Genomic DNA, 22,966 nt, shown 5'->3' with positions numbered 1-22,966 from the left:
AAAAGCATCGAAGACATCAAAACCCGCACTCTAACCCTAATTTAGCCATAAGCAGCTCTAAACAGGTGGGTTTTAAGTTGAGATTTAAAGGCACCCAGTGTTTCAGCTGTTTTACAGTTTTCTGGAAGTTTGTTCCAAATCTGTGGTGCATAGAAACTGAATGCTGCTTCTCCTCGTTTGGTTCTGGGGAACCCTAATTCCCCAGAACCAGAGTTCTAATTCAACTCTATTTCTGAAATAAAAGTCAGAATTCTTTTTTTTAATTTTACTTTTTTGGCCCTAATCCTCTTCCGTAAGTGCCACAATTACTCATTTAAGGTCATACTCTGATTAATGATATTATTTTGACTACCTGTTCTCAGAGTTTGGTTCCTGCATATCTAGCTCCTCTCTGTCAGTTTCTCGTGTTCTTGTGTTTCCAGCCTCTCCTGTCACTATGGCTCTCCTCCTTTCAGCAGCTGAAGCAACAAATACCCCATTGTTGCAGCGAGGAATTAATCTGCTTCTCATTGAAACAAACGATAAAGACGAAGGTTTCTACATTTTTTAAATATTTGGATTAGAGAAAATAAGGAGATTTTGTAGATAAAAAATCTAGAGGTCAGGAACATAATGGGTGAGGAAGAGGAGCAGGAGAATCCCAATCCTTCCAGTGCTGTTACTACTGGAAACCTGATTTATATGAGGTCCGAATCCAAAGAAAATCTCCCCCCACCACCCATTTCCAGTCATCTCTACCCTTTTCCCACTTCTTCAAAGCGTAAACACACATTCATCTTGGTGGTTTCGCCGTCGCACAATGCTCAGAAGGAGCCAAAGAGGAAAAAAACGTCTAAATCAGCCTTAACAGCATTCCTCCAGGGGCTCTGCCTCCTCTTTCTGAGGCCTCCTGTGGGTCTGAGCTGAGCAGTACAGTACAAAGTCAACGGCTGAATCCTTTAAGTGGAAGTCACTGAGGCATCAGCGATAAAACACTTTTGTCCTGAAAAGGCTCTGTGGGGGTGTGAATGAGGGCGGCGGCGCCTGTCCTCTTCATGCTCCCCGTCTGCTGCACAATACTGAGAAATGGTGTTCTTGGTCTTGTGGCTTCATTCTTCTGGTCTGTCGTTGCTTCACTGGGCGTCAGGATGGATCGTAAGAAAAACAAGATAAAAAAAAAAAACGCTAGCAGAAATAAAACGTAACTAACCCCTAAATAAATATATATTCAGGGTTCTATTTCTGCATTTCTGTGTGAATTTTGCTGAGCTGCAGTGTTGTTGCCATAACAACCAAGACATTTTTTTTTTACCCTTTTGATCCTTGGAGGATTTTTTTCCAATTTTTTTCTTTTCTTAAGGCATATAAAAAGGTGGGGAAATTTTTTTTTTTTTTTTTTTATGTGATCTATTGTAATTTTCTCTAAATACAAAGTTGTTATTTGAAAACTCCATCAGTAGTATTGTTCTTTAGCGGTTATCTGATATCACAATATATTTTTTTACCTGTAAGAGTCGTCTACAGGAGAAGGAGGGACCGGGTCAGTCGGCATGCTTTTTTTGTCCGTCGGCCATATTGGAGTAACAAAAATAATTTCTTGCATTTGCAGCTGATGGCCAGTAGTTGATGGTGTATTTTATGATGCATTAGTGTCCACTTCAGTGGTTGGTGTGCATTTATAGCATAAAAAAAGCACAAGAGGCACAAGAAAATGGCTTTTAGACAGCTGTCCACTATAGTGACCACTATGCATGAAAGGGTTAATTATAAAAAAAAAACATTAGAGTGGTCTAAGAAGTCAATAAATATAGCAACGAAGTGGATAAATTAACAGTGCCTCTATCTTCATGACCATGTCCCTCCGCTCAACCCCACTCTTAGCCACGCCCCTCAGTGGATCTTAGCTCCGCCCACTTCGGCATTTTGCAGATTTTGTCAAAGGGGCGGGGCTTATGGTTTCACAGTTCTCACACTGTAAAGGTGATCTATTATGCTTCCCTGAAGAGGTTAAAACTATATCTATGGTCTATTCAAAACATTTTAAATGCATTTTTTACACAAAATCATTCATTTCAGTTCTGCCTCTTTTGGGCTTCTTTCAAAATGAGCTTCTTTAACAACCTCCTGTTACTTTACATCCAAATAAACTGCTGCTGGTCACACCCCTCAGCTCAACGTTTACTCTCACACATGAAAATGGCTGCAAACAGATATGCAATTACAGATCCGTACATCTTTGAAAAGCAGAATTGGAGCCTCCTGCATAACCAGCAAGAAAGCAACAAGTGGTGTCTGGGTGTTAAGTCAACAACAAAACACTTGTCTTTTCCAGCAGCCAATCCAAACGTGCTCGAGATCAGCTGGGGTTGCTAGGTAACGGGCTTGGCTTGTGGAATAAGACTTAATCTGGAGGTTTTTAAAACGACTCATTTTCCAGACACCAAAAAACATTAACTTCTCAACAAAAACAGCTGGGTGGGTATTTTTAAAAGGAGCAGAAACCCAAATGGAAAATAGAAACATGCAAAATGTGAAATTTTAATGATAGGTGAAATAAATAGATGTACCATTAAATAATGTACAGTAATACACAATTTAATCTTTTTATTTTTACAAGAAACTCATTTTAAATAATAATAAATATATTTGTAAATAAGTAGAGGGACATAATGTTATGTATTTTTAGAGGGTGGCCAGTTTCTGACACTGTTATTTTGGGAGTTATGATTTTAACTGAATTCATGGTTGTATCTCATATTGATTATTTTCATTTCCATGACAAAGTTTAGCAAATAAAAAGGAAAAAGAAATGAGCGAAGAAGTTTTATTTACAAAACCAAACTTAGATGTGCCACTACAGACACTTTAGTCTTAATAATCCAGTTTCAGTTAATAAAGTAAAAATTTAAATGCAGATTTATCCAACAAGGAAGAGGAGAAACACTGACTGAAAGCATCAGTTTGCAGTTCTAACCAATGTGTCTGTAATTCACGATGGTAGGAAAATACCACTTATGACAAAAACTGCAGGCTAATCTAATGCACAAACACTCTGACCAAACCGATACATTTATGTTCCCCTTCTGATCAGCATTGTTACTCAGGTTTGTTCAAATGCATGTTTACCCTGAATAACCAACTTTAAATTAGGAACTGGTTGATTATGTGAGTCTCACTGTTTTCCACTTAAACGTTTTTTCTTTTAACTGCACTGCATTAATGTATTTGTCAAAACGTTATTTTATCCGTTACATGACTCAACCTGTGTAAAATTGTACTAAAAAGTCACTTTAAGCTACTCATGATGTGGATGGAAGGGAAGTTCAAATTCAGCTTATACTGTAAATCCTGCCTACGGCTATCGCTTTCATTTTGCTCAGACACAGAGTAAAAAAGTAGCAACTAAAGCTAATTATGGTAGCAACATTGGTCTGATTTAACATGATCTGTGAATGCAAGTGGATGTTTTGTACTAACAGTAAAATGGTTTTTATTTTAAAACATGTACACCTTTGAGAGCCAGTAATAAGAAATGTATCTCAAACAAAACCAAAGGGACAGGAAAGTAAATCCCTTTAAGGATTTTATCAAATAAAACTGCAGTTTTCATTTGGATCCGACTCAAAATCCAATAAAAACACTAAAGAGACATGTAATTATAATAATTATAGTAAAATCCCTGCTTCAGAATGTGGCTTTCTTAAACACAACAACAGAAGTGCAGCAATAACACATGAAACAGCCGCAGACTTGATTAAAATATATACACTGCCCTCTACTGGATAAAAATATAAACTACACCCAGTGAGTTTTAAGTGCAAAATGCACAAAATTCAAGTTTTTGGCTTCATAAAACTGGACTGAATACATAAATTGTAGAAAAATAACACATTTGATTCAACATTTGGCATCTGTTTACTTTTCAGAGAAAGGCGACTTCACAAAACAAGCTGACCAGAACCAAACAGAACCGTTTGGTCAAGGAAAGTCCGACTTGGGGAGCGTTTGACCTGCACAGCGTGTTTTAGCGATGCTGTCCTTTATGGGAACGGGTTGTCCGGTGTGTAATTAAAACTGGCATCCAGGAACACGGCCAGGGTTCCCAGGGTGGTGATGATGACAAACAGCCACAGGAAGAGGCGGTCCACCACCAGGGCGATGAACTGCCAGTCTCCTGTCATCTGGAACACAAAAGCCACTTCCTGTTAGCGCCGACTCGGCTCCATTCAGCGCCACAAATCAGAGCTGGTTTGGGCCTGATGGTGGATAAAGTACTCGGCTCTAGTACTTCAGTAAAAATATTACATACCAAACCCTATACAAAGAAAAAAAAATAAGATTCTTCCCACAAACAGCAACACTGGTAATGAAAAGGTGCCATAATTAACATAGAAGCTTACCAACATCAGACACTGAGCTAACAGCGAACTACAAAGCCATTCTGAGTCAAAGGAACGAGCTTCCTAGAAATGTAGTGCAGTTGAAAGTTAAAAGTTCCCCAAAAAAATAATCAAATAAAGATATTCAAAAAATGTACTCAACTACAGTACTAAAATAAATGTAGTTCTTTACAATCCGCCACTTGTACGGCCCAAACACTCACTGAATCGTCCGTGTCCTGCTTCTTCAGCTGCTCGGCTATGTAGGTCACGGCGTCGATGGCTGACTTCAGGTTGGGAGGGAGGATCAGGCAGAACCGGTCCGAGTCCGGGAGCTGCTGGAGCTGCACTGTGCTCTCACACCTGAATTAAACGCACAAGCTGAAAGAGTGAGGAATGGATTTCTAGCTAACCCAAAATGTGGCTAGCTTAGCTTACTTACTTAGCTTAGTGTAATTAATTTTTGGTACCTAAATGAAAAATGGTGGAAATTTTGGCCTCAAAACACGAGTGACTGTATAAAAACTAAGACAAAACTTGGCAGTTAGCGGTAACATACTAGCAGTTAGCCCACTAGCTAGAATACTGTGTTAAAATTCTATCAGTAACTCTGGTTAGTTTTTTGTATGGTATCAATTGAATGAACATTATTAAGATTTTGATAAAACATCTGACTGTACATACAAACTGATACATCCAAACAGTACTTACCATGTAAGATTAGCATACCAGGTTAGCATGCGAGCTAAACATATTCCATTAAAATTCTGTCACAGTTAGCAGGTTTAATGTGATGAGTTTTTGTGTTGTTTCAGTTAAATAAACATTTAAGTTAGAATTCAGACCTCAAATAAATCAAAACTGATAAATTCAGAGCAAACCTAGCATAAAAGTTTAGCATATTAGCTTAAAATTCTATTAGAGGATACTCATTTGAACATAGCCTGTTGTTATGCGTAGCATGTTGTTATGAATAGATCATTAGTAAGTTGATAACATGTTAACTGTGACAATATTGATTATTTTCACTATCAAATGTTAGCATACTAAGCTAAGACTTGTCAGAAATGTTATAATTAAGTCAAACTTGTTTGTATAGCACAGTCCAGTCAGTAGGTACTTTAACAAAACAAATAAACATTACATTGCAGTGACCATTCAGTGATTGATACACATGCAAAGGTATTTTGATGTCAAATCTCTGACAATCGCCAACATGTTTTGACTTGTGTAATAACTGTCAGTCTACACAATGTGTGGTTAAAACTGTGACACGACACCGTTCACAGGCGCCATAAGCTGTGATTTATGTCATGACTCGGTAGCATAGCACTGTTGCATACCATCAGTGACTTTATCTGTCCTGCATGAGGCAACCATGACGGACTCGGTGTTGCCCCCATGCAGTTGGTGCCTTTGAGGCAACATTTATGTGATGCATTGACCTCTGAAGGATTCTTCCAGTCACAGCTGTTCCTTCAAAAACAAAGTGTAGACCGAAAAAAGTGCAGGAGGAAGCGTTTGAATTTTATACATAAAGAATTATTCAAGTCAAGCAGCAGGATCTTTCCTGTATATCAGGAAATATACAAGATTTCTTTCATGTAAATTTCCTGCATTAATCATGGAATTTGTCTTTTTTAAATGTATTTTATCTGTCCCCAACCTAGATTTTAATTTATATAATGGTCCTGTGCATTCAGTGCACATCCAATAAACATTAGCCGTGTTTCCATCAACATTTAATATGCACATTTTGAAGGTGGGGAAAGAACAGAAAGGGAAAGATGGCCGCCATCGGGTCACAAGAGGCCTAATGTTCAATGGAGTAGAAACAAAGAGCTTTCATCAACATATCTGCATTTTACTTCTGCTGTTTAGCTTGCAAAGCAATCAAACTAAAGGTATTTTGGTTGATTTTACCCGTTTGTATGTTTTAATTTGGTAAAATTGGTGGAAAAAAGTGTCCAGAAAGTTGACAGTAAATTGTCCCAGAAGTTATTGGGATAAACGATATTTTGAGTCCATTTTTAAGTAATATAATGGTAATGGCATAAAAATGCAAGAACTCAAACATTGGAATATCCAAATAAATATAACAAAACAATCAACAAATAAAAGTTATTATAAAGTCTCTTTAAACATAATTATCCTTAAAAAAAAGAGCTAGTTGAGACCAAAACACCAGATTGAAACCTTTTGTCAACAAGTTTATGGTAGAAAGAAAAGAATGATGAATCATGCAAATGGAAAATTTAGAGTTTGTTTTAATTAATCATGCGATTAATTGATTTATTGCATATTGTCTTTTCACAACAAACACGTTCAGACTTATTGCATTTATTCTAATAAGAGAGAAAATCAAACTGGTCAACATTAAACAAAACTACAATAAATAACCTTAAACAAACTACAGAGCAATGGCTCCCAATGAAGTTGTTAAATTAGCAGCTAAAACACACAACATTAATTATAACAGTGAAAAAAAAAACATGGCAAAATCATACATGGAACCCTGTTTATAATTAAATTTATCTTAAATTAAAATAAACACAGAGTACGCTGATCATCGTAAAACAAACTACAGTTACAGAGGGCAACAGAAAAATGGGGGAGGGGCTGACAGTTACTGGTTGCTACGGCAACCCCCAACTGCCAAGGGCGGAGTAACGAAAGTCTGGAGAAAATAACTTTTTCTGACTCTACAAAATGAATTTAAAGAATAAGCAAACCAGTTTTGACAAACTTTACAGTTAAAATGAAACTCGTTTTTTAAAAGCGTGATTTTAGCTAAAGGCTCGCCTGCAACTTCTGAAGGCTCTAAACATTAGGGTGATTGTTTTATGTTTTTAGCTTCGTCTCAAGCCCAGGTAATCACAATGTTCAGCTCTCCAGCAATCTGCGGCATTGAATGTGGCCGGTATGCAGCATGCATAGCACTATTAACTGTTCCTTTTCACTAATCTACAAGCACACGCACCAGCCTTCAATCAGCTGCTTCATTCATGTGTTGTCGCACCGTCTCCGTGTGTCTGGCTCGTCTGACTCCTTCCTCCTGCTGGTGCCACACTTTACCACCGCACACGCCTGTAACTGTACACTACATACACAGACTGTATAATAAATGGCCTCACTGTGACAGGTGTGCGCACACTCATACAACCGGAATGCATTCAAAGAAATAAAAGTGTTTCAGGAATCGAATGATGAAGAACCAGGAAAGCTAATTGTGTATCCAAGACTGTAATTTGAGATCATTTTCTAGTAATATATTGGCAATATTTCAAGTTCGCCCTCTCAAAGACCAGTAGATTTTAATTTTGAACAGAACACTCCACACTGACAGTGGAAGACATTTTAAATGTCCCAAAAAACAAAAAAACAAAAACAAAAACAATTTTTTATTTATTTATTTCAAGTAGATCTATCACAATAAGCAAGAAATCAATTAATTGGATTATAAATTTCCATTTGCATGATTTATAATTTTTCTCTTTCTACCAAAAACTTGACACCAGAATTCAGCCTGGCGTTTTGGTCTCAACTTGCTCTATTGTGAAGGATAATTAAGTCTACAGAAACTTCATAATTCATATTACTTGTGGTTTATCCATTTGGATATTCCAATGTTAAATGTTCATTAGAATTTAAAGTTGTATTCTTGCATTTTTATGCCATTACCATTATATTACTTGAAAATGGTCTCAAAACAACAATATTATCGTTAATCGCAATAACTTCTGGGACAATTTACTGTCAACTTTCTGGACACTTTTTTCCACCGATTTTACCCATATAAATGGGTAAAATCAACCAAAATACCTTCATTCTGATTGCCTTGCAAGCTAAACAGCAGAAGCAAAATGCAAATATGTCGATGAAAGCTCTTTGTTTCTACTCCATTGAACATCAGGCCTCTTGTGGCCCGATCAGTCAACAATGGCGGCCATCTCTCCCTTTCTGTTCTTTCGCCACCCTCCACCTCCTTTCAGTGGGATTACCCCCTAATGCCCAACCTAAATAGAGGCTTAGTGGCTGGCGACTGTCAATGGGAGTGCAGGGCTTAGCTGAGGCTGAATCTGATGCCTCTGGAACGGGGCGGAGATGCCGAGGAACCGGGCCGGCTTCATGAGAGCGCCAAAATGCTTCTGATGCCAGAGTCAAGTGGCAAGTCTCAGGATATTTCGTTTTTTCAACATTAGCCCCAGTGAAGTCAGCTGTGACTTTTTATCTTTAAAATAAACATGTACAAGTGAAATAAGTTTTTCTGATTACATTTCAAACAAATCCCAAAAAGTAGGCTGAGTTACAGATTCTGACATTTTATAGGTTAGGATGAGTCTGTCGGTTATATAAAACATGTTTCTAACATATTTTACACTTAATGAGATTTCAGTCTGGTTATTTTAGACTATTTGCTGTTTTAGGATGTCTTGTCGCTTTAAATCCTAATAATCTGCTGCTGGCAACACCTCCCAACCCAACGTGAAAATGGCTGCAAACAGATACACAATACAATCGTACAAATTTGAAAAGCAAAAGTAGAGCCTCCTGCACAACCAAGAAGAATCCAGCAGGTAGTTTTTCAATGGTAAGTCAACAACAAAACACTTGTCTTTTCCAGCAGTTATTGTACATCGTCTTCAGTCAGAGGCGTCTTCAGATTCGCTGAAATACAGACCGCTACGAGAAATCTTTCCTGCCAACAGCCATTACTATCTACAATAACTCTTTGAATTAATTAATTAACACTATTTAATTAATATTTTTGAATCGAATTAAATTTAAAAATCAGTTCACTTGGGTTGCTAGGTAACAGTGCTGGGCTCGGCTGGGTTGCTAGGTAACGGCGGAATGCCTGTTTATTGTGACCAAGTCTGTCACAATAACCAATAAATCCATCGCATTATTAATTAAAATGTACTTGATCATTTCCGTTCTGATATTTTTCCAAGGGCAATGTTGTTTACAGAGACATCGTAATCTATTTTATTTACGGTCCTCTTTGCACGTGGTTTTTATTTCCGTTTTATTAGTTTTTTTTTTTTGTTGTGTTTTATTTCAGCTAATTAACAAATCTTCTCGTTAGAGTGTGAAATGTTCTGTACAAAATTAAGGTTTGTTTTTGAAGGGGCAAGCTTGCATTATTGTCCCATTATCAATATATTGATTGAAAATTGTCTCAAAACAACAATAGTATCATTTATCGCAAAAATTACCTTCTGACAAAATGTATTATTGTGAAAGGCCTAATAGTGACTCAACATTTGGGAAATTTTTGAAACACCTAATTTTCCTGACATAAAAAACAACTAGTTTATTCTTATGAGCCGTAGAGACATAAATGCAAGCATGAAAAACATCCAAAATGTGAATTTTACATTTAAACTAAAAATTTGCTTTTTCTTTGACGTTAGACCTTCCTAAGCATAACCTTACCTCCCTCTCCATGGTAAGACAAGGTCAGGGTTGATCTTGCGGAAGAAGTACTCTCCTCCAGGTTGGCGTCCACTGAAACCACGGAACGATATGTCGTCCTTCTCAGAGTCCTCCTCCAGTAAAGGTTCTTCTGGGTTTGGTCTCATCATGCCAATGTATCTGGGCAGGATGTGAATGAACACCTGCAAATTTAGGTATAACAGTTAAGTGAAGCTGTGAAATGGGATTTTTAATTGGTACTGACCCTTTACACGTAACATTAAACTTTTCAGAAAGTGGACCATTTGTCACGATGCATTAGCATTGTAGTCAAGCATCACTTTTATTCAGTTGTAAAATGATCATAGTTGCTACATGATCGGCTGCAAACAGACGAGTATGAAAAACCAAACTTATTTTATTGTACAACTTTTAATGAGGAAGGAAGATGGCGGCCATGGCTAGCAGGAAGGCCTAGCAGACCTCAGTGTACTTGTGGATTTGAGCTAACAGTTTTTACAAAGTAAAAAGATTAACCTTTATATACTTTATAAGTAAGTATATGCAATCAGATATTGCAGAGACTGAATGTGTCTAATCTTTAGTAACCATGGAGACGATGCAGCACCACCATGTATCGTAGCAAGTATGAACAAAACTGGCTAGCATCTAAACTCTTGCGTCAAACAGTGAAACAGTGTTTATGACATAGTGGTTTAAATCGTGTGGCGAGAATTCAGAAAAAGTCGCCAGTTTGACCAAATGACCAAACATGTGAGGAATCAAATTAGCTGACCTTGAACAAGTAGAAACAATAACTATTGGAAAAACCAACTTGGAAAAACAATCGTGTTCAATAGTCCTGTTCCTAATTTACGATGTCCATCATGGCACCTCGATGTGATTAAGTTGCAAAGTGTCAACAGAAAGGCGATTCTTACCTTTCTGACCCAGTGTGGCATAATGTGGGTGCTGGGCGTTCGGTGGTGCAGGTTGAGGACGACCACGCTCAGGATGACGGAGAAGGTGACCAGGATCATGGTGAACATGACGTAGTTGACGATGATGGGGATGCCGAGTGAAGTTTCAGGGACTTTGTCGGCCAGCAGCAACATAAAGACAGTGAGAGTGATCAGGACGGAAATGGAGAGAGTCATCTTCTCCCCTGGAAACAGAATAAAAAAACAAGTAAGGATTTATACACAAGCTGGAAATCCTGATTAGAACCAGAAAACTCCAAACAGTGTTAATATTTGCTTTAAAAGAGATCATTTTTGATTTTAAAGTGCCTTTTTTTACTTTTCCAAACCTAATAATGTAGTCATCATCTTTGGCTAAAATAAAAAAATAAATAAAAAAATTCTGACAATCTCAAAATGTATGTTTTTTTTTCTAGCATATTTTCAACTTTTGAAACCCTGAAATTTCCTTGTTTTTTCTATAATTTTTTTTTAATAAAAAATTTAATAATTTTTGGATGGAAATTTACTTCTCTTTTTAATAACTACAATAGCCATTGTTCCAAATAAGTGCACTACAGCCACAGACAAATTAGCTCAGCTTGAACAAGTAGAAACTATTTAGGCAAAAACGACTTTGGAAAACGATCTCTGCCGCTCCGTTCAATTCTCCCATTCCTCAACGTGATTCGGCGATGTTTTGTAAAAGGTCAATACAGCTTATGATGATCCCACATTTTCTGCATTAATTTCATGCTGACCTGCCCCAGGAGGCAGGTAGAAGACGAATATAGCCAACACGCTGGTGAGGATGCAGGGAACGATGATGTTGATGATGTAGAAGAGCGGCTTCCTCTCTATGATGAGGTAGAAGGTGATGTCCTCGTACAGATCGTCTCCAACGTTCTTCCTGCTTGGTTTGTGACGAATGGCCCATTCTCCATTCTCTGTGGCGAACGAAAAAACACTCCAACGTCTCAAAGAAATGAATAAATACCAGAATAGATGGGTTTAGATAAGTGTCTGTCTGGAGCAAACCTGTGAAAGCATTTTTATCGATGACGATCTCATGGATTTCTGTCCCGTTCTCATCAAGGTAGACCTGCAGGTCGACCTCTGAAGCGTCGTAGGTGTACGAACGGAAAACCATGCTGCAGTTTTGCCAATCAAATGGGAAATATGCCACCTACAGATTATATAACAGAACCAAACACAATACACTTTTATTTCCCATCAACATGATGCTATATTTTTGTCTCAAGCTACTTCTACTTTACAAGCTTTCTCATTTCTGATACCAAGTTAATGTCGCAAAAAGCAAGAAAATTGGGATTTGACCATCACAAACCACACATCTATAGGGCTAGTTTTATACCTCAATGGAGCAGGAGCTACGGTAGATGGCAGGTGGCAACCAAGAGACCATACCGTTACTGTAAACCAAGACGTTAACGTACAGAGCCACGTCAAACTGCCCGTCGTGACTGTGAGGAGGAACAAAGACAAACGTGAGACCTTCATTCACACTTTACGCATAAAATCACTCATTTATTTATTTATTGTAGCAAACCTGTTGCCTCAGTCATGACGGGTTATTGTATTGGTGGAGACACGGCACTCACTTGTTTATGAGGTAGATGTCAGGACGCCACACCTTGTTGGGAGGAATCCTCACAACAGCAATGTTGTCATATTCCTCCGGTTTCCATGACAACCTGTAGTCTGTCCAGTTCTGGGATGGATGCAGGAAAAACAGCAGACAGGATTGAAATGGTAAAAAAAAAAACAAAAGAGGAACAGATATGTTCTGAGTAACTGATGCCAATGTCGGCTTCCCTGATCAGAGATTAAACCCAGAAGTTAAATATATTAAAGTGTTAAGGTAGTTTTAGAGTACAATGTGTATTATGCCCATTGAAGAAAAAAAAAAATAGGAACAAATTTCCACAAAAAAAATATAAGAAATTTACTAGAAAAAAAATTGGAAATTCCTGAGTGTGAAAAGTCAAAACTTTTCAAAAGTTGAACATTTTTGACTTTAGAAATCACCGATGGAGTTTTTTTTTCTTTAAGAAAGTTTCTAAACTTAATATTAAAATTTCTAGAACATTTTCGACTTTCATTATCTCAGAAATGTCCTTGTTTTTTTCTACAAATTTTCTGAGATTAATCTAAAAATTTCTGAATTTTTGGTGGGAAATTCACTCAGTTTTTTCTTCCATCTACAATGACCTGTCCTACATGATTAAAGGGATCCACAACTAGTTGAAACAATTAACTTTGATTAATATTCACTTCAGATGTGGAAACAATACAGTGAAAAATATCGTAGGTTGCTAAGTTTTCTATTAAATTTCAAGAAAATATTTCTGCACACACATCACCATGTTGGATGGATGATGTATGCTACATGCTAATGCTAGCTCCATCCACTCTGAACAGTAATTGTTGTGCTTTGTTCTGTGTTACAACAATTTAAAGATGCTTCATTAACACTTTAAACATCCATTCATTACCCACTGATTTGTTTAGATTCCATGTTAGCTCCTGCTAATGCTGTTAGCTTCTGCTAACACTGTTAGCTACAGGTAATGTGGTAAACAGTACATCAATAGTCAATCACATTTGTTTGGTTCAACAAATATTTTGTGTATATATAAAAGGCAACCTCTGTAAGTGAGAAATATAATACAGATTTTGAAGTAATTGTTGAGTTTTTATGTATGATAACTTTTAGGTTAAGGCATAAATTACAATATATTGAGGCCAGCATGTTCTTCTAGTGGTGGATCCCTTTAGGTTTGGGAGTCAGACAGCGGCTTGGCGTTACACAAAAGTGTTTTTATGTCCATACCAGGTTCATAAACACGTTTGTTGTCATCTCGCCGTTCTTTTCATTCTGTAGCAGGACAGAAAGGAAAACATTGACGTTCGTTAATGTGTGCTGTTGACATCTAAGCCTACTTTGTCATGTTATATTGTTTAGGATAATGAGAAAAATACTCGGTCTAGTCATAATTTTACACATTTATTTAGCAGAAAAAAAACTGCACCTCTTTAAAAACATTTTTTACATGACACCATATGCATCTACATTATTGGTTCCCCTGCATCCAACAGGCTGTACGACTCCTCTGTGCCTGTAGGACAAAACTTTGTGTTCTTTGGTAATCTTTCCAAAGCTTGTAGCCTTCAGAGAGAGATTATTTATCATCCCTTTTCTTTTGAGAAGACCGTCAGCAACCTTTACAGGCCTGAGAGACATTTTTTCCATCTAGCTAAATCAAATTTGTTTAGCGCCACAAAAGCTACAAGCAAAAAATTATTTTTACAATATATACTACAAGACATTTGTTTAGATTTTTAAATTAAAGAACAACAATTTCCACTTTGTTTTTAGGTTTTAGAATAATGAAAATGTTTTTGTATTCTCTCAAGTTCAACATTCTACTTTTTTAGTGTAGTTTGGAACTAAAACACTAAAAAATGACTTTGTAAGAAGAATATTCTTTATGCTATTTGTTATTGTCTATTTAATAACGTAATAATTTAGCAGCAAAAGCAATTTTTTTTAAATGTTGCTTGTTTTGTTGATATATGGTTTTTGGTTAAAATCCAATTAATTACACTGAAAAAACACAAAATTTTACCACAAATTTTGGTCTAGTTTGTAGTACAAATATCTTTGCACACATACATAGAAGCTTGTTTAACGTCAATAATTCCTTAATATTGATGAAAAGTACTAGTTTCACTGGCAGATTATTTCATTTACAACATGGAAAAAAAATCAAAGTAAAATAATCTGTCAGGAAAACTAGTACTTTTTTCATCAATATTAAATTATTTACTCAAAAAAGCTTCTATTTGCACTAAAACCTACACCAAACGGTAAGATTTTTTTTTTTGTAGCGTAATTAAAAACTCTGAAATGAACTCAATAAGTGTTTCTAATGGAGTCCCACCTCTCCTGCATCAGTAATAAGTGAGGGTTTCTATTGGTTTTGCTGGATATTCACCAAGCCGATGAGCTGCGACAGCGTCATCCCCACGCGCACCGTCACCCTCTCCTTCCAGTGGCGCGCCGGCCTGACCTTCACGTTGTAGTCCTGGAACAACTTCTGGTGGAGTCTTCGCTCCGTCTCCGAGGCGCCTGGAAGACCAAATATTTACTGTGACGAATGGTGCAGGAAAGAAATGTGAATCGGCTTAGAGCGAGTGACAGGACGGTTGGACAAAGTGTGCTTGAACTCCCAGTGTAAGCCTCTGAAAGGCAGTGTGTTTGTTCTCTGGATCGATAAGTCACACCTGCTGCGGTTTGGTGTTGTGTTCAATTCCCACTAAGATTACAGGCTAAAAATATCATCTGACGCTATCTACAGGATGCACGGCTGATCTGTTATTTAATGTAGAGGTCGCCGACCTCATGGCAAAGAGAGAGAGTCTCATAGCAGGCGGTGAGGAAACGCGCAAAAAATAAAAATAAAAAAGTGGTGATGATGACTGCTGCTTCCTGGAAGACTCCCAGTAAAAAATGACCCTAAAGTATTTTGTCTAGTTTCTACACTTGAAATAAGACAAAATCAACTTACAAGTAACTTTTCAGCAAGAAATAGAAGCTTGTTTTAAGTCCAAATTCTTGAATATTGATGAAAAAGTACTAATTCCATTGGCAGATTATTTTTACTTAATGGAACAAGTACTTTTTAAAAATCAATATTAAGAAATTATTTATTATTTATGTAAAACAAGTTCCTAAAAACTTATTTCAAGAGTACTAAGATATTTGCACTAGAAACTTGACAAAAATACTTGGTAAAATGTGTTTGCAGTGAATATATATCGCGATAGACACGTGATAGATAACACAGCTGATATATTAATAATATCCAATATGTAGAATATTCACTGAACTCTGATCCAGATGAAAGGCTTTAACTGCTCAACCTCTCATATCCAGCTAGGCAAGGTTGGTGGAATCAACTAACTCACTCACTCTTTGGTTACCTAGCAACTCACTCACTCTTTGGTTACCTAGCAACGACCTGCTGAGTAACTGCGGCAGCAGCAGCTTAAAGTTCCACCATTGTGACTCATAAGTGCTTATAAATAAGAAACAGGGTGTAAAAACTGTGAATAAAACAGGTAAGACCATGGTACCTGTTTGACAGCATTTCAGATATTTAAAATAAATAAATAATAATTAATTATCAATAGACAATTATGGATATCGACTGATATGAAATGGTTATTTCGTGATAGGTTTTTCGGGCACATCATCCAGCCATACCCTAAAGATATGATGGGATGGACTTTGCTGAACAACCTTGGTGGAAAATTATGTTTAACTCAACATTCAAAGCCTTCTGTCATTGACAAAAGAGTGATCTAAAACAAAGACTGTCTTAACAAGCACAAGGGTTCAATTACTGTATTTCAATAAAATAGTTAGTCCATTAAAAGACTCAAGTCCAAAATTCAACATAATCTGCAGCTGAAAATCTTCAAAATTTCCTTCAGATCCATCTATTTTTCAGTTTTCATCTAAACTTCCGTAGGAAAAGAAAAAAATAAATCAATGTTTTCAAATAACTTAAATAAATAAAATGAGAAATGTGTTCAAAAGCTGTTTACATTTTTATTTTAAAAATGTGATTTTAATCTGACAATCAAGCCTGATCTGAACACATTTTGACTTATTTGATATGACTGTAAAAACTTAACAAAAAAAGATATCGTAAAAAATATAAATCAGGCAGCTGAATTAATTCATGTTTTGATTGCATAAGTAGAAAAATCAATCTACAAAGGTAGCTGGAACCAAATTTCAATTTGATTTAATTTACAGCAAAATTAACTTTACTTAAATATTTATCTAAATATAATTTTAAAATGTTTTAATTATTCGAGAAATGGAATTTAGGTTTTTCACAAGCTGTCAGACATAACAGCAGAAATATCCTTTAGTGTACAACGAATCTGTGAAAAATATTTAATTAAAATTAATATAATTAATTAAAATGATGCACAATTTTACTCAGTTATCAGAAACCTTAACAACAAAACAGCTTTTATGAGCCACCAATCTTGTTCTCCTGGTGACAGCAGGAAATAGGATTATGAGAACTGACTGATAAATATAATAAATAAAACATAATTTTCAGGAGAGACAGTGAGGGACAAACAGGACACACAAAAGGGTCAACGAGTGTCACACAGTGATCAGCAATCGACACCGAGCTAATGTGACGGATACGCTACGAGGAAGACGGATCAGAGGGATTTCTGGGATACCGTCTCCAACGGGGACGGAAATATTTTCTGATTAACAAACAATGATGTGTTGATTTCGTTCATTAGATGGTCCTGTGCAAGAAATAGATGACAGATTTTCTTTTTTTCATGAAAAAGTACAAACAAAAAACATTGATAAAAAGTAAATAAAAGTAAATATCCTGTTCCCCCACCCCCGAATGTATTTCAGCTGTAGAGGTTTATTTGTGTCTTTATTTTGTATTTGATGTCGTCAAGAAAGAATATCGATGTCGTCCTGCACCACAGGCCACCAACTAGAAAAATGCAACAGGTTGTTTTCCTGAGTGTTATTCGAGGTCAAACAGGAATTAAATTTTATTTAAACAAAATTATTTTATATCTAAATTTGTTTTAAAAATGACAAGAATAAAAAAGAAGCTGATTTATTCACTATAACATAAAAACATTATTATATGTAATGGTGTTATGTATACTAAGCAAAAACAATAAGGTTTGGTTACGATTGTTTATTTTTTTTATTAGTTTGTTTACACACTCCGCAGAGAAAATATACAGGAAACATTTTGCTATTTTGATCTTCATAATGTATGTATAAAAAATAAAGATATAATAAATTTACACCTTTTTCAGTTCACACTTTGTGTTCTTGCCATTGACAAGAATTTAAACATTGTTCATCTATTTCTGTAATAGTTTTGTCTTGTTTATTAACCATTCTTTTGCTTTTTTCAGTTTTTTTTACTTGGAAAGGTTAAATCCTTCAATCAGACCTTATTATTCAGAAACATACATGGGCCATGAGAAAACAGAAAAATTAGAAAGCAAACAATAAAAATAGGCAGCAATAGAAATTGAAGCAGGAAATGACAGAAATAAATAAATAATATCTGAAAGATTTAAAAAATGTAAACTTTTAACATGTACATAATAAAATACTATAGATTCCCTACCTGTGCAGGTGAAACAAAGAATGCAGCATATTATGAGAAATGAGTCCATGTTGAAACTCAACCTTATCCGAACCATGATGGCCACCATTACATCCTTGTTAAAGGCTGCAGTCGTTTTGACTCCTCGGTACCGTCCCCCTGAATCTAGACTTCTCCAGCGGGACACTCTGTCCGTCCAGCGTGCGTCTCTCCCGCCCCTTCGGATCTTTGTGGCTCCACTGGTCAAACCACGGCCTGATTGGGCGCCCCATGCTGGGAGTCACGAAAGGGTGGAATGTGTTTGTACTGGGAGGCCTGCGGCGTGGACACCTGTTGGTGCTCACCAATCTGGGGTTAGGGGACGGGTGGGTGGAAGAAGAGGAGGAGGAGGAAGAGCAGGGGATGGGATTATGACAGTGGAGATATTATCAGGGCAGAATGAGTTGTGAAGGGTTTTTTTCTAGGAATAGGTGGAGGATTGATAATCTACTGAAGATGAAGCAGATTACTGCAGGCATCTGTTGCTAATTGGACGTCCTTCCCATCCTGTAACTCAAGAGTGTCCAAAATAAAGCTCGGGGCCATTTGTGGCCCTTTAGAACAATTGCGTATGCCCTTCATCCTCAAGCTAATAATAGTACAAATTTGGCCCTCTTATGTAGGCATTTGATGTAGATTGGTACTTTTTTTTTGCCAAATTTTATATTTCCTTAAAGAAAAGGTTAGGATATGTCTATGGGTGATACAAAGCATGTTCATTATGCTTTTTTCCACAAAATAATTTTCAGGTTTTAGTCTGGTCAGTTCTGCCTAATTTGAGCTCCTTTCAGAATGAGCTGTTTTAGGGCGTCTTGTCACTTTAAATCTAAATAAGCAGCCGCTGGTCACCCTCCCAACTCACACTGAAAATGGCTGCAAACAGATGTACAATAACATAACTGTACATCTTCAGAAAGCAGAAGTGGAGCCTAATGCACAAACAACAAGAATGCAGTAAGTGGTTTCTGAAAAAGACAAAAACACTTGTCTTTTCCAGCAGCCATTGTACAGCGCATACAGTGGTAAAACCAGTTGACCAAATGTACTGGTGCCTCTCTTGGGTTGCTAGGTGATGGAGGGTGCCTGCTGTTTTGTGATATTCCCGAGGTTTTTGAAATGGTTTATTTGGCTCACATGATCATTTGGTAACATCAGGATGTTGTCCCCTAACCTCAGGCAGAAATTACGACAGACGACACAAAATAGTAGGAGGATGATGGTTTGTTTTTGGTTCCACCAGAGCTCTCACAGCATCAATCAATTCATAGAAAGTTGTGTCATTCATCACTCCTCTGTAAAATCACAGACTGCAATTTCTCTGCTAACACCATGGATGAATTATGAATATATCTCATGTTGCTAGCATGATTTTTAATTACTTATCGTGTGAACAAAGTTATTCAGATTTTAATTTTGTTTCTTATTTAATGGAAACACCACAATTGCAAATTGTGTTTATTTGACATTAGGACAATATAAACAAAGATTTGTGCACATTTGTAATGGAAACGCAGCTACTGACAGACTGGCTTCACTGCCCTGTGGTGTGATGTAGTGATGACAAATAGACCGGGTGAGCTTTGAGGAGCCAGCAAGACCAGTTGACTGAACCACTTCAACTGAGTCTTTTTGACGCCTCTGCAGTGCTGTCATACTAATAGCTATATCTGTTAGCTTTTATCAGATATCTTGTTCCTCCTCGTGATCCATAACGTATGATGCATGCAGAGGGCTGAGACATAGATGAACTGGTAAATCAAAACTTCTGACTTTTAACTCTCCTCTTTCTTCATCAGGACCAGCCAAACTTGCTCTTTATGAAGATGATTTATGTAATTTAGCGCTTGCTCTTCTGTCATTTACTCTCCAGCTCTTCCTCTCTGTCCTCTCCTGCCTCCTGGGTCAGGTTATGCCCTCTCTCTAAAAAAACCCCTGGCCGTAAATCAGAGCCACAATGAGGGCTGAGAGAAGCGAAATGTCTCAGGTTTGCCCCGTGCATGCCAATGCACCGGGTATAAATACATCGGTCACAGGGGCCCCTGTGTATTTTCATGCATCCGCTAAACAGCTAATTTGAAGTATCATGCAAGGCCAGAGTGTTAACTAAGAGTGTGAGGAAGGAGATGAGTGCAACTTGACCGGTACGGCAGTGGTAATGCTGTGTAAAGGTGTATAGTGTTAAAGGGCTATCAGCAGTGTCAACAGGAAGATCTGATGAGGAAGAGTGTAAAGTTTCAGCTTTAAATGCTTCACGCACTTCAAATCAAGAATATAGAAATGTCATTGAAGAAGACATCACTGACCATCTACTCATAAAACAATCATGCAAATATGAATCAAATTTGACTTTTTCACAGCAGTCTGAACGGCCCGATTCCAATATTTCCCCCCCAAAAATCTGATTTGTGTTACGTGGTACTAAATTGGATACATCCAATTATTTTTTAAAGTGTCTGCAAACTGAACGGTGACATTCCTTTTTATCTGACTTTTATATCATTGATGTCTGACATGCATCATAATTCTGCACTACAGAAACCAGACCTGGTCCATCTGGATGTAAACAATGGCTGAAAATTATAGTTATGAAAATTTAAAAATTATTAAAGAAGACTGTTTCAGTGAAGCGCATGACATCACAATCCCTCCACTCCTGGCTCTGACTGCACATCCAGACTGACTTCCCTACAGTAGTTACAGTCAATGATCCACCTACAGTCATTGCTATACCACTGATCACCTGCGTCAAACTACTAAATTTAGATCAGGGAACCGCCATTTTAGTTTCGGACAAACAAGAGCAGTAAGCTGTCTGAACAGCTAATTTTGTTTGTGCTCCACTGATTTAGGTTATTAATATGTACAATTAAGTGCCCGGCAATAGTTGTTTGATAACGACAAATCAAGATGAAGAACTGTTTTATATGAAACAGAGCTGATAAAGTAATGGTGAGAGCTGCTGAGTGTTGCTCACCAAAGCTCGACAAGAGAACAGGCATTTCCAAATTGATATTTAATTGCAAAAATGAACTGCAAAGCATCAAGAAATCAATATTTTTTTTAACTTGCAATTGTTGTGGCACAGGAACTTGGTTTAGTAATCAAAGTTAACTTAGTGCTAGCAAGTGCTAATGCTAGCTGTCATACGTCCATAGCTTAAAAAAAATCCCCTACCTTTCAACCAACGTTTCCTTCTTTCTCCTCACGTTGAGTCCTTTGCATTTCAACCATGGTTTAATCTTTTAAGTTTAAAGCACTCATTTCATGACCATGAATAATTTTCAATATTTAGTATATTATTGATAAAATAAAAAGATTTTTGCCACTAGCTAAATAGTTAGTGCCCTGTATTTAAAGAAATGACAAACAAAATATAAGCTAACAGCGAGAAGGATGGCAGCATTCGACCGGAAGACAGCTCAGCTGTTGCTATGGCATCTTAGTGGCGTTCTGCTTAAACGTTATGGCGGCAGGGAGCATCAAGGATTTTATTCGGAGGCACACAGGGAGCCATTGCAAGGATAGTAATGCTGCTGTTCGGACACAAATGGAGGAGAATGAGCCATTAAACCGAGACAGACCAGCCGACTGTCAACATCACCGGTGTAACTAGGTACCGGCAGCCAATTTTTTTTCTTTAGATTTTTGGTACTCTAAATGCATTTTTCTACTAAGTGTATTACCAGAAAAGAGCAGAAAAAATTTCAGCCCATTATCTCTAACGGTTTTTGAGATTTTGGGGGTTAGGTGTACCTTCCCACAAACGCACTTTGGAGTAGAAAAAGATGTGGTTTTTGAAACTCGATTACTCAAAAAATAAATCAATTTAACACTTATTTGTAATTACATTCTTTAAATAGATATAAATTATATTGTAAAACATGAAAATGTGCAGTATAATTAGCTTACTTTAAAAATGAAGGTTCTTTAAAAAATTGAATTTTTAAAATAACTGAAATTTCAATATTTACCCTGACAGCAGAGATGGCATGTTTGGGATATGATATTAAAAAATATATATTGAAACTAAGGCCCAAAAGCCATTTTTACCAGGCTGCTATGTGATTTTAACAAGCCCAATTTTTTGTAGGGGTCTGAGACAGTCAAACAAAAAATTATTTGGCTGCAAAAATGCTTCCTAAGCTAATTTGACCGACGGAACAAAATTTCAAAAATAGACAAAATTGAGTATTTTTTGACCACTCCTCAAATTTGTATCTTTCATTGGATTTCAATGAAACTTCTTTAGTACAAGTAAATTAGCTTGCTGAACATTATAAAGACATCCATTTTTGGCTACCTTCAATAGTTTCCTTAATATTGCAGGTAGGAAAGATGGATTTTGAGGCGTTTTTTTTTTTAAATTCGTATTTTAGACAATTTTTGACTTGCTCCAAAATGTTTGTTGTTTTATGCGTTTCATAGAAACTTCCTTCCTAGATGTCAATTAGGCTGCTGCATCAGATAAAGACATTTACTTAGGGCTATCTTCAGTAGTTTTCTTAATAAAGCTGGCACAGAAAATATAGATTTTTCCTTTTTTTTAATGGAAAATTCACTATTAGCGACCATCTGAAAAAGTGCCAAAGAAGGTGCCATTTTTCATAAAAATGGTCTAGAGTTAACGAGTAGTAGTCATCATTCACTGAAAAACAAGAAAGCAGCAATGAATATTCTCAATATCAAATTTTTTTAAGCTTTACACGTATTTGAGCTTCTACTGAAATTAGATACCCTGATTTTCTTTATTGCTCACGTTGATTTTGATTATAAAAATGAACACATCTTATTGTTAAAAAAAAAACACAAAATAAAACTAATAAACATGAAAAAACACCATGTTCATTTGTTTATTTTTTCATCCATGAACTGTCATGTCGGATGTTTTTCTGTACACAGACATTGGGAAATCGATCGATTTCACAGACTCTCGTCTGTGAAACCTCGCACGTTTGTGCTGCGATGTCACCAGACAAGTAAAATTAAA

At 36.7% G+C, this 22,966-nt stretch overlaps 1 protein-coding gene across 1 annotated transcript; it reads right to left on the bottom strand.

The window, feature by feature from the left end:
* Positions 1–2,553: 2,553 nt before the first annotated feature.
* On the bottom strand, positions 2,554–18,396 carry chrnb1l (cholinergic receptor, nicotinic, beta 1 (muscle) like). Its single transcript, XM_015008927.2, has 11 exons — positions 17,962–18,396; positions 14,755–14,888; positions 13,590–13,634; positions 12,358–12,467; positions 12,111–12,219; positions 11,774–11,921; positions 11,497–11,682; positions 10,718–10,941; positions 9,798–9,979; positions 4,583–4,721; positions 2,554–4,160 (listed from the first exon to the last, which is right to left on the bottom strand). The coding sequence occupies exons 1-11, from the start codon at positions 18,047–18,049 to the stop codon at positions 4,020–4,022; spliced, it is 1,506 nt and encodes a 501-aa protein (XP_014864413.1). The 5' UTR covers positions 18,050–18,396; the 3' UTR covers positions 2,554–4,019.
* Positions 18,397–22,966: the final 4,570 nt, after the last annotated feature.

Source organism: Poecilia mexicana, unplaced genomic scaffold (genome assembly GCF_051168715.1).
Source record: "Poecilia mexicana isolate PSO_F unplaced genomic scaffold, ASM5116871v1 scaffold_18, whole genome shotgun sequence".
NCBI classification, from domain to species: Eukaryota; Metazoa; Chordata; class Actinopteri; order Cyprinodontiformes; family Poeciliidae; genus Poecilia; species Poecilia mexicana.
The sequence above is the reverse complement of the archived record's forward strand: the minus strand, read 5'-3'. Positions and strand labels throughout refer to the sequence as shown.

What these genes read in the sequence shown, in the direction of transcription:
- chrnb1l (XM_015008927.2), bottom strand. Translation starts at nt 18,049, where the DNA reads ATGGTGGCCATCATGGTTCGGATAAGGTTGAGTTTCAACATGGACTCA. An exon ending in CAAACGTGTTTATGAACCTG is followed by an intron (nt 12,468 to 13,589) that starts GTATGGACATAA and finishes CATCCATCCCAG; the next exon opens with AACTGGACAGACTACAGGTT. An exon ending in AGCAGGACACGGACGATTCA is followed by an intron (nt 4,161 to 4,582) that starts GTGAGTGTTTGG and finishes TTTGTGTTCCAG; the next exon opens with ATGACAGGAGACTGGCAGTT.